At 47.8% G+C, this 17,877-nt stretch overlaps 1 protein-coding gene across 1 annotated transcript in view; it reads left to right on the plus strand.

Moving 5' to 3' along the window:
* The window catches only part of TBATA (thymus, brain and testes associated), a 181,532-nt gene that overhangs the window by 63,161 nt on the left and 100,494 nt on the right, over positions 1–17,877 (plus strand). The window contains exon 5 of the mRNA XM_085615041.1: positions 13,269–13,360. Coding sequence (XP_085471167.1) covers positions 13,269–13,360 — 92 coding nt within the window. The remainder of the gene's footprint in view (positions 1–13,268; positions 13,361–17,877) is intronic.

The raw sequence follows: 17,877 nt of genomic DNA on the forward strand, positions 1-17,877 counted from the left end.
AACTTGTCCCTTTTTTTTCTTTTTCTATGCTTTGTACAGTTGTCTCTGCTACAATAATATCAAGGCTAGATTATGGGAACGCCCTCTATTTAGGCCTACCAAAGTCTTTGACCAACAGACTGCAGGTTGTGCTGAACGATGCTGCACGACTGATCTTTAGACTCCCTAGAAGAACTCAAGCCTCATCCTTATTGCATAAACTACATTGGCTTCCCATCGTGCAGAGAGTGGAGTTTAAGAGCCTTTGCACGGCTCATAAGGCGATTTATGGACAGGCTCCTGTATATATCAAGGAACGTTTGGAGCTCTACAGGCCCAAACGAGCTCTCAGATCTGGGAATGCCCAGTTGCTGGTTTGTCCTCGATACAAGCTGTCAACTAAAGGAGGCAGATCCTTCTCGGTACTGGTCCCACAATTATGGAACAGACTACCGGAATCACTCCGGAGAGAAGGAAACCTCTTATGTTTTAGGAAGCAGCTAAAAACGCTCCTTTTTAAAGAGGCTTTTGGCCTACTTAAATAGTTTCTTGCAGGGTATCTCCCTCGCTTTCTGTGCTTGAATTATAGTTGTTGGCTAGAGGTTCTAAGCGCCTAGAGACGTGCAGGTGAGTTGGCGCTATATAAACCGAAGGTAACATAACATAACATGCAAGAAAAATTATGTTGTACATTCAAGAAACATCTAAAGTCAATTACAATAATGGTAGTCAAATGTCATCACATGGTCTCAAAGTATGGGAGTGCCTTTGGCACTACAAATACAAAATGTAATATAATTCTGGAAGCTGATGAAGATCATTCAGGCTATTGACACCAATTGAGAGGTCGTATATACTTGCCTAATATCAAATAAGAAACCCTAAACTGGTTTTGTTATGTTGTAATTATGTATACAGGTCACATACAGATACGTTTCTTTGCGCTCTTGTTGCACAAACATGCTTTTAGATTAAAGCTAAACCCTATAATGGTTCTTAGGCAATAGGAAAGACTTCAGATGTTGTCTGAACCGGAGTAAAGATGATTCATATGAACAAAGGCAAGGAATTGCACATACATGCTGCGGCAACCTAACATGAGCAGTCACAGAACGTAACTGTTCTTGTACTGGGAATACTTAAAAGAAAAAGATTATTTTATGTTACATTATTAGTCACAATATGCCATTTAAATTTGACAGCCATGAAATTCAGTAATTGTAGGTACAGTGTTAACATTGTTTGCTCGCACTTTGTAGACTGTTGATTATATGTAGTAATGGAGTCCGTGACCAGGATGTAGTTTCATGTAGATATATTAGTTACAGTTACAAGTTGTTGGGTTCTTGTGATGCAGCCCCACCAGGAGCAGTCTGCCTGCTGCTCAGCCCATACTCCAACTGTCACACTCAAGCATCCAGGCAGCCAAACATTCCATTCAAGACCATCACACCAACATTCCATGCATCACAGTCACACTGGTTGAGCAGCTAGAGAGAAAGTGACCAAATAAATATAATACAGGTTACTACATATCCTCCTAAAAAAGCTGAACCCAAACGTGAAGGGATAATAGCCTAGCAACCAAGAAAATCAAGTGTGAGCAAGAAAGAAAATACACAGGAAATATGCAAGAGTAAGTAGAAGAGAAAATGAAATGGAAAGATTAGACCGAAATATAAGAGAGAAAATGCAAAGAGAAAAAATACAAGAGATGTACATGAAGAAAAGAAACAATGTAGAGGAGATGCATAGACAAATGTAAATAATCACCCACCCATCCTCCTCATATATAAAAATGTAATAAGAACAGTAATAATAGATGAAGAACACCTGAAAGAACTTTCCCAATTGCACAGGTGAATAGATGTACCAGCAACCACATGAAACACCCACACCCAACAACAACCTAAGAAAATAGTTAAGGGAAAGAAAGAAAAGAAGGTTGACATCTGCCCATACAGCCAACATGACCTAGGGGCAGACAACCACAAGTGTGGCACAAAGAAAAAAAAATACAGAAAAAAAATACACGTACTACAGGGTGACTACACCATAAACTTGAAACAGTAAGTAAAGCTTAGTTGTAAATTAAACAATGGTACACATGGGACTATACCCATTAGAAACCCCTATGTGGGGGTTAGAAGCGTGAACAGAACAATACAATACATGGGAATAGTTCCCATTAGAACCCCTATATGGAGGTTAGTAGCCTTGACAGAGCTATGGAAAACACAGGACTTGTACCCATTAGAACCCCTATGTGGAGGTTAGTAGCGTAAACAGAACAATGGAAAACATGAGACTCGCACCCATTCGAACCCCTATGTGGAGGTTAGTAGCATGAGCAAACAACGCACATGGAAAACACGGGACTCATACCCAATGAACACCCATATGAAGCGGTAAAACAGTGTAAAGGGATGGACCCCACAATCCTACCCTCCTGCAAGGGAAATGATTAAATGTGTTGAATGGGACTAAAACCCATTCACTGTGAAAACTGTGTTGAATGGTACTAAAACCCATTAACTTTGAAAACTGTGTTGAATGAGACTCGTACCCATTAACTGAGAAAACCGTGTTAATGGGACGAAAACCCATTAACTGTGAAAACTGTGTCGAATGGGACTAAAGAAAACCCTTCCCATCTTAGTGCTTAACCACTACAGAAACAACGTGCAGCACTAGGTGACTTAATCACTAGGACAGCGCAAGCTGTAGAAATGGAACTAGCACCCACTCTAACCCCCTTTATGAAAGGCTTGCTAACATGAACCAATGTATATGGGACTAACCCCCACAATGTAAACGGAAATGAACAGGTATAATGCCCTGCAAAAAACAAACAAAGTAAAATGTCCTGCATCAACTGGTTCATCCCTCACTTTGACAGTCAAGAACACTTGTGAGCGAATACTTGAAAGTCAATGCATTTTACATTTGTGGACTAAGGATAGATACCCTTAATGTGCTGGAGTACTGCCATGTTATTAAAAGTCACGTCGTGAATGGGGGCATGGTCTCGCTGGCAATGCAGTAGGACGCTCGCTAAGGGAGCTCCGGCAAACCGCTGCTAACTAATGCGATTTCAGCAGAGCTGGGGCCCCACTGACACCGGCCCTGGGGGTGCCTTGGTAGGGGATGGCGAGGGGCACCCTTTGTTGAACGGTGGGCCTTGCAGGAGTGGTGGCAGCGGTGATGAAGCTGCAACACCTTGGCCTGCGGTCAGAGCGCCCGCCATTTTACGGCGCCCGGACCGGGGGTTCGCTGTGGTGCGGCGCAAGCTGTCCCTGAGCACTCTGGGACCTCCTGACGCTCTGCGAATCCGGTGGTGACGATGGAGCAGCGGGGGCGCCTACACTGGGAGGGAAGACGAGTATAGCCGGCCCAGAACGGACGAGCGGTCGGCGGCTCTGTAGATGACCCTGGGTTGCCATTTTACCTGCTGGGCCACAGCAGTTCAAGTGAGTCTCGGGCCTCCGGGAGCCTGCCGCGGTGGCGGCCGCCATTTTGTCTGCGCCGATCGTGAGGAGACTGTGAGTACCTGATGTTCAGTGGGGCATGCGGCCTTGGGGCAACGCTGCGAGCCTTGTGGGGGACCCCGGGGCGAACATTCACACTGCCCTGTGCAGCGCCACAACCCTCTGTGCGATCGGGCCCATCGCCTTGGGCCTCCCCTGCCCCTCTGGAACGGCACAAGGTGGGGGGAAGACTTGAGAGCATGCTGGAGGGGGATTGGCATGGAGGGGGCATCCTCCTTGAATGAACTGCCGCTAGACATCAGCAACGTGACCCCACAGCACGAGAGGGGGTGTGGAAGGTGGGGTCCCCCTTCTGTTGGTGCGCTCCTGTGCTCCCCCTTCTTGTATCCCATGCCTTGTTGTCCGGCGGGGCCCTCTCACTCTGCACCTGCCCTGGGACTGAGCTGGCACGCTGCGGACTAGGCCGGGCGGACATCGGGGGGCCCTGTCGACTGCCATTCTTTCCTCTGGTGTTCCCCCTGGAAGAGCTGGTGGGGCTCGCCCCCTGTAATCTCGCCCGAGATTTCTGCACAACCTTTGGCCCTCCCCAGCCTACTTGTGGGCCATGAGGGGGGCTGCCTCATCACACATACAACGCCACCCCTGGGACGAGGCAATGGAACCTGCACGCACTTGGGCCCCTTCTGGGCGGTCCCCGCTGTGCCGCCTCATCTGCCTGGCCCTTGCGACTTCTTGGCGCCTTGCACGACCGCCGTCTTGGCAGTACACTGCGTGCCCTTTGCTTTGGAGTGGTGTGGGAGACTGTGCGCTGTTGGCCTTGACTCATCTGCATTGGTCTGGGGTCCCTCCTACGTGGGGGCTCACTGTGGGCCTTCGGACCTATGTTGACAGCGTTGGGCCACGACATACCGGACTTCACGTGACTGGGGTCTGAGGGGAGACTGGCCTGACCCCGGTGTGCTTGCTTCCATTCTTGAGAGGCGGCCATTGGATGCCTACCTGCTGGAGGAACAGTGGGTTGGTCGCGAGACCCGGCTGGGGCATTGTGCTGTGTCTTGGGGGCCCGACCACGTTCTACCGCGGGACTGCTGTGAGCTTTGCAAGAACGCTGTGGGGTCGGCGGGGGATGCTGGACTTGTGTGCGGATGTGTGCTGTGGAACTGCTACGACAGCCTAAGTGTTGGGACTTACTATCCTGAAATGCCTGGTTCGCCTGGGTCTGCGGTGGGGTCGGACGCCTCTGGGGGTCCTGTGGCAGGGGACAGTGCTCCCACTGAGACCCGTGATTTACAGACACCGCGGATGGTCTCTTGCTACCCTCAGGGACTAGAAGACAGCTGAACAGCTGCAGCACAAGAATGACACTCACTAACAGAGGCAAAGACGTTTCAGGGCCAACCTCCAAAGACAATTCGGTGGCGGCAATGTGGGGCAAGGTGGGCCCGTCTGCCCCTAATGAGGGGACCCCACAGGCTGGGTGGGACTCATCACCGGTGACACAGGCTTTTATGGCTTCCTTCATGTCCGGGTTGAGGTCTGAGATTGGCTCCCTGAGTACCAAAGTGCACTCCTGTGTTCGGGAACCCAGGAAAGAAGTCACAGATCTAGGTGAGCGCGTAGACGGGTTGGAAAAGACGGTTGATGCCCGTACAGAAGACCAGGAGCAGCTTTGGCAGCGCTTAGCCGTCCTGCAAGACCAACACATAGAATTGCAACTGAAGCAGGAAGACCTGGAAAATCGAAGCCGCCAGAATAATCTCCGCATCCAGGGGGGTTCCTCTCGGAGCGGAAGGGAAGGACATTATGACCTATGTGGCGCAGTTGCTACACAAGGTGTGGGGAGATGATGACGCCTCCCCACCGGCTTTGGATCGGGCTCACCGAGTCTCCGGGCCTGCGGGCAGTTCGGGCCTCCTTCCGGACAATTTAACCAGGGTCCACTTTTTCACAGAAAAGGAAGCTATTCTTCGGGCAGCGCGAGCCAAGCCAGATCTCACGTACGTGAGGCACAAGATCCAGATTTTTCAGTACCTGGCACCCACTACCCTGCGCCGCCACCGTGACTTTGAACCTGTGACGGACAAATTGTGGAGCAGGAACCTCTCCTATCAGTGGGGCCACTCCTTCGCCCTTATTTTTACATGAGAGTCCAAGCGTAGGGTGATTCAGTCCTACAAAGATGCGGCTCAATTACTCCGACTTCCTTCCTCACGGCCCACCAGCCCCACTCGCCCTTCGCCTTCTGCACGGGTGCTTGCCAAGCCGACCTGGTCGACCGTGTACCGGCGCAGACGCTCACCACTCTTCAATGAACAAGCGTCCTTGCAGGCTAAACAGGACATTATAGAGCACATTAGGTCCTTGCAAGGGGACAAGTCAGAGTCAGGTCCTGATTCTCCAATCGCTTGATCAACGGCTCATATACCCCCCAACTCCCTTTTCGCAGTGTAACTGGTGCCGGAGCACTCTGCCTGGATGACCTAGAGAGCAGCAGACGACATACCCCCCTCTGTTCCTGAGAGAGTGACGTCTCTGGGCTTATCCGAACCTTAGGGTGTAGGCTAGCCCGCGACTGGAACAGGACAATGTGGCCCGGTTGGCCAAAGTTGGTTACGCATCTTTCTATTCTCTATCTTCCCACTTGTCTGTACCCTTTCTCTCCCTCTTTTTTGTTTACTAGGTATGGCGGACGGATGACCCCAAGGCTACGACGCACGCTTGTTGACAGGGAAGGCCCACTCCTGTATCTCCCTTCCATTCCCCTGATATGCTTTCTGCGGTGGCATGATGGACTAACTTGTGATCCGTTTTATTTATGGCTCTTCCCGGCCCTTTAAAGGTACTAACCCTTAATGTCAAGGAGCTTAACTCTCCCAATAAGCGGCAACAGGTGTGGCGCTATCTACGACATCATAGCCCAGACATTATCTTTTTGCAAGAGACCCACCTGCTGCACATAGATACCCCCCGCATGGCGCACCCAAGCTACCCCCTCCAATTCTGGGCCACAGCAACTACTAAAACGGCTGGAGTGGCTATTTTATGCAGATCTGGTATTAGGCAGGGGGAACACAAAGTCTTTCGCAGTCCAGATGGACGTTTCATCTGGGCAGGGGTGAGGATGGGGAGATGCCTACTTACACTGTGCAATGTCTACGCACCGAACCAGATGCAGGACTCCTATCTCCGAACGCTTCTGTGGGAACATGTGCCATATGGCGATCCCTCCCTAATTTTGGAGGGAGACTTTATCCTGGTGTGGGATCCTGCGATGGACCGTAGTGAAGCTTCTTCCAATGGGACCGGGGCCATGTCCTCCGCACTGCAGAAACAGATAACAGACCTTGGCCTGCTGGACATATAGCGATATCACTCTCCGTAGGTGCGGGATTATTCGTACTACTCCCACGTTCACCGCTCTTACTCGCGTATTGATTTTCTTTTTATTTCACACGACATCATGAGGGACACTTTAGGGGCGTCTATGTCTGACATATCGCTATCTGACCATGCCCACGTGGAGCTTCTCTTGCAGGATCCTGCCGCTTGCCCCACCTGCCTCCCGTGGTGGCGCTTGCCGCTGCATGTCTTGCGAGATCCGGCTGATGTGGAGAGCATACGGACTGCTATTGACTCTTATTTTGTGAGCAATGCCCTTCCTGAGACTCCCTTTCCGGTGGTGTGGGATGCCTTCAAGGCTACAATCCGTGGCCACCTCACATCTTTATCGATAGCACGTGGGCGGGAAGCCCGCCGCCTAGAAGATAGCCTTTCCAAGGACATTAAGACGCTGGAGAAGCAAGATCAGGGCCATTCCTCGCTCGCGGGTCGGCGGCGACTTGCTAACCTCCGGGGTCAGCTCCGCGCCCTGTGCACCAATAAAGCTGAGCGATCCCTGCTAGCCTTAAAACAAAGATATTTTGAGGGGGGGACAAAGTGGGCAGATTGCTGGCGGAGCGCTTGAGGGCACATGCAGCGAAGGCTCACATAGCGAATATTCAATCGCCGGATGGAGACTAGGCCGTCACGGAGTGAGCTAAATGTGAGGCCTTTAGGGCCTATTACACTGCCCTTTATACGGCGGAAACGCCCTCCCAGGCCCACATTGATGCTATTTTGAACCAGTGCCCCTGGACTCCAATCCACCCACTCCATGCCAAACAATTAGAAGGTCCCCTCACGGCGGAGGAATTGATGGCAGCGCTGAAAGATCTCCCTCTCGGGAAGACGCCAGGCCAAGATGGCCTGCCACTGTTCTTCTACCGTATGTTCCTACAACAACTCCAGCCACACCTCCTGCGACTATACAATTCCTTTTCGGACACGGAAGGGCCGACGCCCTTCATGGGTGTGGCTGAAATAGCTCTTATCCCCAAGCCGGGAAAAGATTCCACGATGTGTGCCTCGTATCGTCCCATCGCTTTGCTGAACACGGACCTCAAAATCTACACCAAAATCCTTGCCAAACGCTTAGACAGGAAGCGGACAATATGCGTAGAATCGCGCATCTGGTGGGGAAAGCACAGCACTGGAATATACCAGCCTCCCTTCACTCGCTTGACGCGGAGAAGGCATTTGATCGGGTGGACTGGGTTTTTTTTCGCGCGGTGCTGCAAAAGATCGGACTGGGCCGAAACATGATCTCTATGATCATGGCCCCTTATCTATCCCCGCAAGCTAGGGTTTGGGTTAATGGACAACTTACAGACCCTTTCTCCATACATAGAGGTACACGGCAAGGTTGCCCCTTGTCAACTCTGTTGTTTGCCCTGGTGGTTGAGCTCTTAGCAGAGATGATCAGGCAGAATGCCGACAGACATGGTATTTCTCTTGGAGGCAGGCAGAACAAGGTAGCGCTCTTCGCGGATGATGTTATCCTCACCATATCGCGTCCATATACATCCCTCCCGACGCTTCACAATCTGTTACAGTCCTTTGAGCAGGCGTCAGGCCTTAAAATTAATCATGGCAAATCTTGGGCTCTGAACTTTACGATCCCGAAGGAGGAGATACCAGTATTGAAAATGCTTGCCCCTTATCAATGGGCCACGGAGCATATCAGGTACTTAGGGCTTCAACTGACTCCCACCTTGGGCACATGGACCCAGGTAAATTGGCGAGAATGCAGGAGAACTGTTCTGGAAGACTTACGGGGATGGAAATCCCTAACTCTATCCTGGTTGGCTAGGCTTAACGCCGTGAAAATGTTGATACGCCCTAAAATCTTATATTTATTTCAATGTCTCCCCACCCCTATCCCGCAGCACCAAATACAGGGCCTCCAGCGAGACCTCACGCGCTTCATCTGGGGCGGACGTAGGCCGCGATTCTCTCATAAGACCCTCATGTCGCCGCGAGACAGAGGGGGACTAGCGTGCCCTAACCTTTTGTATTATTATTGGGCCTCACATCTCCGCTTTGTGTCGGAGTGAATAGCCATTGAAAGCGAAAAGATCTGGTTCCATATGGACAGGACGGTAACTGGACGCTCCATCTGGGACCTTGCGTGGCACCATCGTACAGCGCGCTCACGCTGTGCCTATATTGCAGTACCTACTAAAACGGTTCTGGATATATGGGGCACGGTAGCAGTGCGTAAGGGACTAACGACCTTCTCCTCCCCCCATACCCCCATTACAGGTAACCCACTATTCCCTCCGGCCTTTCATTCACAAAAATTCGGCAACTGGCTACAAGGGGGATGCAGAGTGATCGGAGACCTGTATAGGGGGGAACACTTAAGACATTTGCCCAGTGCAGGGAGGACTTTTGTCTCCCACTGAACGAGAGACTACAATATGCACAGCTGCGACATTGGGTGTCCTCACCTGAGATGCAACAGGCCGCTGTCTGACCATTCACCCCCTTTGAATGGCTGGGGCGGCTATGAATCGAAGGGCCTTATTTCTCGGACGTACCAGATCCTACAGCACCCTCCAATGCTAATTGCACACTCATATCAGCACCAATGGCAATCAACGCCAACCACGGAAATCACACCAACACAATGGAATCGCCTTTGGCGGAATATTCCTAGGGTCTATCGCCTCATCCCACAAAGGGAAAATGCATATAAAATTATGACGCAATGGTATTATACGGCTACTCGACTGCACAAAATGTTCCCTGCCGTGTCCCCATTGTGCTGGAGGTGTTTGAATGCTTCTGGGGATTTCATTCACATTTGGTGGGCCTGTCCGCTCTTGACCCTGTTCTGGAAGGAAGTCCTTAGTCATATCAAGGAGGTATTGGTCTTTCCCCTGCCTGAGTCTGCAACCACGATCCTTTTGGGCCTTAAACCCACCGACCTAAAGGCACTTACCCGCAGCGATTGGACTACAGCACTTCATATGCTTGTGGCGGCTAAACAACCTATAGCGTTGTATTAGAAACAAACAGAACCTCCCCCAATAGCTGCTTGGTTCACGTGCTTATGGCTTGTAATAACCATGGAACTTTTTACAGCGTGACTGCAATCACGCGACACCCACTTTACTGCTGTTTGGCGACCCTTAGTCCACTATCTCTGTAAAATAGAACATGCGCGTTATCTACCCTCCAAGCTTAGAGCGTTACGACTTTTTGAAGATGCCATACTCCCATCGGACCCCAATTGGCTCCTTGCGTAACCAGACCAGCCCTGGGCGACGCTCCCTACGGCAAGCCTCAAGATATGTGCTCTCAACACCATGCACTGCTGCGTGCACATACCCGTCCGCCCACCTAGCAGCTTTTGTTACTGCATACTTCCAATTTTCTCTCCTCCCCTCTTTTTCCGACCCTTTTCTGTCCCTTCACTACTATCCACTTTAGATGGGCCTCTTACCCGGGTTCTTACTGTTCTTGTTGTTACACCAAAAAGGTCCTGAGACTTCACACACCACTCTAATATTGCTATATATGCAATGTCACGCGGCCGACCTACCAAGGGTTGTAGGCGACAACCTGTGTTTTCAACTGTCTCTTAATGCCTTTACATATTCTTGGAGAGCCTTGGGTGAAACGCGGCTGGCCCTAAATGGGTTGTAGGCTTAACGCTGTGTCAATTTGGACCTCTGTTCTACTTTGTTTTTAGAAAATAAAAAAACAGATCTTTTAAAAAAACACGTCGTGGAGGATAATCCTCAATGTCTTTCAAAACAAGTACTGATGATAAATCACAGGAACATTACATTACTGTTACCTCCGCCAAGAAGTCCTCTGTCTTCAGTTCCACCGGATTGCTGATTAGACAAACCCAAAAGCTGTTTCAGAAACACTTACTGGTAGACCGTGCACAATAATATAGCGACCGTCTCTGCAAAGACTCGAAGAAAAAAAAATTGATCATAACGGGGCTGCAGTAGCTGGTAAATGTAAGAACTACCAATAAAGATTAGTTGGCATCTAAACTGTAAAAAAACACAAAGGTGACGCCAGCATGAAGGTCCCCGAATCCTCAAGATGCAGAGGAGCTTGTAGAATGCTGCAGCCAAACCCAAGATGGTGGCACGCTGACAATGCTGCGCCGGATGGCTTCAGGCATGTTGGTGTAGGAATGCGTTCCATTGCAGCTAGACGTGCTGCGTAGATCCAATAACGCAACAGCAGCTGCAACGGCACCTCCGCTTGACTCCATTGACTGAGGTAAGGAGCACAGGCTAAATACAGCTCAAGCATGTAATTTCAAATCGCACTGCAGCGGTTGAACTGCCGACACAGTAAACATGCCACAAACGTACAAAAAATAAACCACAGTCCATCTTTGTATGACCTCTAACGTCCCACTGCGGCCGCCGGTACCATGACAATATTGTTCATTCCCCAGCAGTGCAATCACACGCAAAATGGGCAGCGTAGGGGACTGCATTGTGCAACATTCCACAAACTGTTGAAAACCACCTCTACAGACAAACTTAGGAAAATTTAAAAGAACCACGGTCCTTAGATCCAACACTGTCAAAGACAATCCAAAAGGCACAAAACACGTTGTGCAACCATCTCTGTTAAAGAGCACACAAAAGGATGATTGTACAGCTTTCAAAACACCACAGTTATGAACATTGTTGGCTCCAAAAATAACACCAAGACAAATCAACTCAGCACTGCTGGCACTAACTGTGGTGGAGACTATTCTTTAGATGAGTTGGTGGGAGTTCCAGTACTCTTACAAGTTGTCACATTAATAGGAAATAGAAAACCTTTAAGTGAATGTAGTACATCCAGGCTGGGCCGTCCAGTGTGAAGCATACTGGTGAGGCTGGCATGGCTGGTACTTCAGTCTTGATACTTATTCTTAGTTTAAGTAACTTAGTTTCTCAAAGTCCAGTCCAGTGACAACTTCAGTAGCCAGTCGCAGCATGGGTCTGTCTCCAGCTCAACGCCAAAAATCGGTAGTAATGGAGTCCGTGACCGGGATGTAGTTTCATGTAGATTTATTAGTTAAAGTTACAAGTTGTTGAGTTCTTGTAATGCAGCCCCACCAGGAGCAGTCTGCCTGCTGCTCAGCCCATATTCCAACTGTCACACTTAAACATCCAGGCACCTAAACATTCCATTCAAGACCATCCCCCCAACATTTCATGCAGCACATTCACACTGGCTGAGCAGCTACGGAGAAAGTAACCAAATAAATATAGTACGGGTTACTACATTATGTTATAGATTTTCGTTTAGCAATAGTTGGGTACAAAGTTGATTTCACATTTGCAGTATTAATTTGGTTCCAGGAAAAGTGAGTTTATAGAATTTATAGAAATATTGTAACTGGGGTAGATTAAACATTTGTGCAGCTATTCGTAAGATAAACAATTTCCGCAGTTTAACACCATGGCACACATTAGGGGTACACGCGGGTAGACTCCGTCTACCATGCTAAGAAATTGGGCCCAACTGAAATATGCTGAACTCATCCTGGTGTAATTTTCAGACACCGGGATATATTTTACAGCACCTTTCACGTTATCTGCTTTAATTCTGAACACCAATGTGGAGGCGGCGAGGGGGCTTTGTTATTTTAATTTCCAAATGGGCCCAAAGCAGAGGCCGAATTTAAGAGGCCATCAGGCCTAATTTGTTGGACTATCCTTGGCTAGGAGCCATGGCTGCCTAGTTTGGTTTATTTGTAATGTTCCATTACCAGACTTGCCATTCCTACAGAAAGGTGCCACTATTATCTCATTGCCACAAAAGAAGTAATGTTGCCTAGTGTGAAGCAGTACCACTTGGTAAAATGTCCAGTACCAGGTCTCTTCAAGCACCACAATCTTGGCTTATTAGTGAGCACCATCTCTTACATCAACTGTTAGGAGGGAGTAATACCTGGTCATCTGTTTTATGCTCACGCTCAATTGGTATAAAGAGGACTAACGTACCAGCACCATGTCCACAAAGGAAAATCAGTCCATTGTAATAAGAGTAAAAGGGCCTGTTTAGGAATTACAACCAGATCTAATTAAGTTAGCAGCAAAAAAATAGATACGTCAAAAGGTTGTATTACATGTAGTAAATACATACGGTTAGAAAACAAAAAACGTTCATATGCAAGAACTTTTTACATTCTGAACACCACGAGACTGAGTGTAGGCAGTCCTTCTAACGTTCATTTATCAATGTTCATTGACTCTTTGGTGTTAATACTGAAGACATTCGTTATGATACATTAAGAGATACGAAAACCATAGGATGAAATCTAATATAATCCCATGGAAATTAAAGAGAACCCTACTGCTGTATTTTTACTGTATGTAACGATCTAAACACTGTGATCTTCCACAAACGACCTAACATCTTGAATTGTTTTACACTCCTTGTTTTCCTCAGGGTCTGGTTTACTCTCTGAGGCTTGGAGAGAAGAACTGAGAGACCTTGCTGCTAAAGTCTGCACTTCCGGGGAATCGCAAAAGAAACAGGAAGTGAGTCGAATGTTTGAGCTACTCCAGTCAAAATGCCACACCTGCATGATGATTGAGTACATGGGGATGGTGTTAGGTGTGGGCATCATATAGGGCTGGCCGGAATGGAAAAAGACTCAGTTTTAGGGTACACCTGACCGTATTTCTGGTGACGTTTCTTAGCAGATCTAAATAAGGCAGATTTAAAATGGCAGTATATATTTCTTCAGCACGTACTATATATGGATGCCTGTATCCCCTTTTTTAGAAAGGATTTATTACACTCATTTCAGATACGCTAATGTAATTTTGTTATACTTTTGAAAAAGTATTGTAGGTTTTGTCTGTCATCCATAGAAAACTGGAGCTTTGAGATTTTTGGGGAATTGTGTGACCAAAAATTGTGTTTGTTATAGCCATTCTAAGCTTTCCCAGACCATTGCCCCCTATGCTACAGTTAAGTATTTCAGAATGGACCCCTTTTTTTTTTTAAACAAACGTTATTGCCTTTTACAAGTTGCACAATAGATCCGCTGACTGCGACACAATTGCATACAAAGCATGGTCATTCTAGTACATCACATTGCATATCCTGCATGGTCTTATGGTCATGAGTCCTGCTTTTATCAGTCGCATTCTTGGTCTGGTAAAGCTTCTGCATACAGGCCTGAAGGTTCCTCCCTCTCTCCTCCCCTTGCAAAACAAGTAGCGGCTCCCCTCCCCCTCCCCCTCCCGACACGCACTGCTGTCTCCCTACTACATCTGTTGAGCCCAAATAAGCGCCTCCCCTGTACTTGAGTTGTGTGTGATGGTGTTTCGCCGGAGCCTCCTTGGCGTTTCCCTGTCCTCGCCTGTGTAGTTCTATTATATGTCCCTATCTCTCTTCACAATGGACCCTTAAAGTAATTAGAAGCCTTTTTACAAACCAAAATCAAGGTAACACCACAACCACCTACCTTCACCCTGACACCATGGAAAGGTCAATGCTTAATTTGTGCAAGTGGTGGCAGGTGGTACCCACAGCAACACATTTTTGGGGAATGGGACTAGTTCATCATTAGATTTTGGCCCAGGGCAAGAGCGAGAAAATAAAAAAGGCAGAAGGAAGGCAAAAGAGAAATACAGTAACACAGTGAAGAAATCAGGTAATTAATTTACAAGAGTGAGCTAAAAATATATGAAGTATGGTGGTGGATGAAAGAGGTGTGAGATGGAGCAAAGATTAAACAACCTTGTCATTCGGCAATCCTGACCTTTGGCTGCACCTTAAGCACAGTCCTTGGAAGCACTTTGGGCCCTACATTTATTATACAATCTAAGCAATGGCATCCATATATATTGGTGGAGGGTAAGGGAGAGTGCACACCATGAATTACAATGGAGAACAATACAATACAATGGAATTCATAGAGTGCACGGCTGCTTACAAGGGAACGTCCAAGTGCTAACAACAGGACCGCCCAAGAGAACAGATTAGCATACAAGACAACTGACCTAAGCATTAAACAGGTGGGTCTTCAAGTCTTTCCCAAAGACCCTTTCCGAGTGAACAAATCGAAGGATGGATGGAAGCGAATTGCAGAGTTTTGCCGTCAGAAAGGTAATGAATATCCCAAAACGTCTAGCCTTGTGGACTCTCAGGATGTGTAGGAACCTCTGGGAATTAGAATTGAGGGATCTACTCTGACGATGGACCTTGAGTCTACATCACAAATACTGAGGTCCCTTGTTCTTCAAAGCTCTATAGTGCAAAATTATAGCCTTGAATTTGATACGGCTGATTGCTGGGAGCCCATGCAGCTGGAGGAGATGGGCGGACACCGATTGACGTGACAGTACCCAAAGAATGAGGCGCACAGCAGCATTTAATCTGTAGCTGTTGCAAAAGGTAAGCTGGAAAACCCCAGTAAAAACTGTTGGTGTAGTCCACTTTAGAGGTGACTAGGATATGAACAATGGTCTTTCAGGATGCCACTGGAACCAGATGTAGCATCTTTCTGAGGGACATCAGTGTAGCGAAGCAGTTAGCAGAGACCACATTGACCTGTGGTTCAAAAGATAGAGCTGAGTCAAATTTGATTTCTAAATTTCTTACACAGGAAGAGGGGGAGTGAGAAGCCCCTAACTCAGACTGCCACCAGCTGACAGAGTGGGGGATCGACCTTGTGCCAAAAAAGAGAATTTCCTCTTTACCAGATTTAAGTTTGAGGCCGCTTTCACCCTTCCAGTTGCCTACTGCTTTGAGACAGTCCTTGAAGGACTTAAGGGCATCACCCTGGAAAGGCAGCAGAAGCTGTGTATAATCAGCCTATGAAATTACCTTGATTATTCAACCAGCTTAACCAGGGGTTCTAGGTAGACATTGAAAAGTGAGGGGCTCAGGGCAGATCCCTGAGGCACTATGTACATGAGAGGCCTGGGGTCTGAGAAAAGGAAGCAAGAAACACCACCTGGGATCTATCCTCCAAATACGATTTGAGCCAGGGTAGCACATTCCTTAGAATTCCAATCCTCCCATGTGCGTTCAGCAGGATGGGTTGCAAGATCGTGTTTAATGCTGATGAAAAATCTAAAAGAACAGCCATTGCTGACGCACCCAGATCTAGGTTGAGCTTGATAAATTTTGATGCCTCCAGTAAGGCGGACTCTGGCTTAAACCCAGACTGCTGTCATGTAGAAGGGCGTTAGATTCCAGAAACAGGCAGATCTGTTTAGTGACTGCCATCTCCAACATCTTGACTGCTTCTGGAAGAAGGGAGATCGGTCTACATTTACTGAGTAACTTGGGATGTGCATTAGGGTATTTTAGCAGAGGAAGTAGGAATGCCTGTTTCCACCTCTTTGGAACAGTTGTTGGCTCCAAGGAGGTGTTCAGTCATTTATTGAGAATAGGATTGACAAGTGGCAATACTGACTTCAGAAAGTCAGGGGGGCAAAATACAACCCTGGGCATATTCAGGATATGTTACCTGCCAGTTCTATTATCTTTAAATGTACAGTTGGTGAGATATTGTCACCCTGGAACTGGTCCAGGATGCTTGTTTCTGGGTCAGGGAAGACGTGGCTTGGCAGTTTCGGCCTGACTTTTCCCATGAGGCACAGGGTAAAGACTGATTTGCATATGGCTGAGTCTGAACTGGGGTGGCAACGTGAGCTAAAGAATGATGATGGATTCAACCCAGATCTGTGATTGAGGGTGAGTGTCTTAAAAGTTTCAGCGCTTCGTCCATCATCTCCTTGTGTTTGCTTTGATTGCCCTAAGTTGGCAGGGCATGCCCAGATGTGAGTCCCTTGCTCACTTTTCCACTGGATTTAAGCTAGCCTGGCTGGTGAGGGGTGTCATCCCGAAACCGGTCCCAGGATGCTTGTTTCCAGTCCAGGGAAGATCTAGCTTGGCAGTTTGAGCTGGACTGTTTTCATGAGGCTCAGGGTCAAGACTAATTGGCATATGGCTGGGTCTAAACTGGGGTGGGAAGTGAGCTAAAGAATGATGATGGATTAAACCCAGATCTGATTTGATTTTAAATTCATAAAGCACAGCAGTTACCCGAAGGCGTCAAGGCGCTGTAGATCACCGTCCAAGAAGAGAGTCCACTAGTGTTCTGAAATCGGAAGCTAGCTACAAGCAAAATAGCCAAGTCTTAAGGGCCTTCCTGAAGGCAGGAGCTGGGAGATGGCCTTTATGTTTATTGGAAGTTTTCCAGAGTTTACTGGAAGCAGTGGAGAGCGCTCTGTCGCCCCATCTCTTTCTTATGGTTTTTGGTACATTAAGCCTTAGTTTAGACGCTGAGCGGAGAGATCTACCAGGGGAGTACCAGCCAAACATGGTTTTTAGTCTTGAAGGATAAGGAAGATAGAGAGTCTTGTATACCATACAGGGAGATTTGAAGCTGATACGCGTGTAAATTGTGAGCCAATGAAGGGTTTCTAATACCTTGGCAGCTGACTGCCCTCTAGGAATGTCCAGAACCAGTCTTGCCAGTGCGTTCTGTGCCACCTGGAGTTTATGCTGCATAATCTTGTTCGATTCCAGATACAGTGAGTTACAATAATCGAGTCTGGACATTACCTGGGCAAGAGCGAGCTGCTTGTGTGCAGGCTGCTGAATGAGTGGAAAGATTTTTTTCAGCATCCTCATAATTCAGGTGCAGGTTATAATTTTACGATTAGTTTGAGCATTAAAGTTAATTTCAATGTCCATCAATACTCCTAGGTTCTTGGCATTCTTTCCCAGAGTAGGACAAATTCCTAAGGAATGAGACCAACAGCTGCTATTCCAGCTTGAAACACCTGGGCCAAAAATCATCACTTCTGTCTTATCCCCATCCAGTTTTAGGAAGTTGCATGAGATCCTTTCTGCCACTTTGGTCATGCAACAGGAAACATTTTCAGCTACTGAGCATAATTTCTTAGGGATTGACACCATGATCTGGGTGTCGTCTGCAGACAACACTATCTCCTTTCTGAAGGAATGGATAATAGCAGCTAGGGGTGCCACATAAAGATTAAAAAGCGTGGGGCTTAGAGATGAGCCCTGT

The sequence above is a fragment of the Triturus cristatus genome, chromosome 1_2, assembly GCF_964204655.1.
Source record: "Triturus cristatus chromosome 1_2, aTriCri1.1, whole genome shotgun sequence".
NCBI classification, from domain to species: domain Eukaryota; kingdom Metazoa; phylum Chordata; class Amphibia; order Caudata; family Salamandridae; genus Triturus; species Triturus cristatus.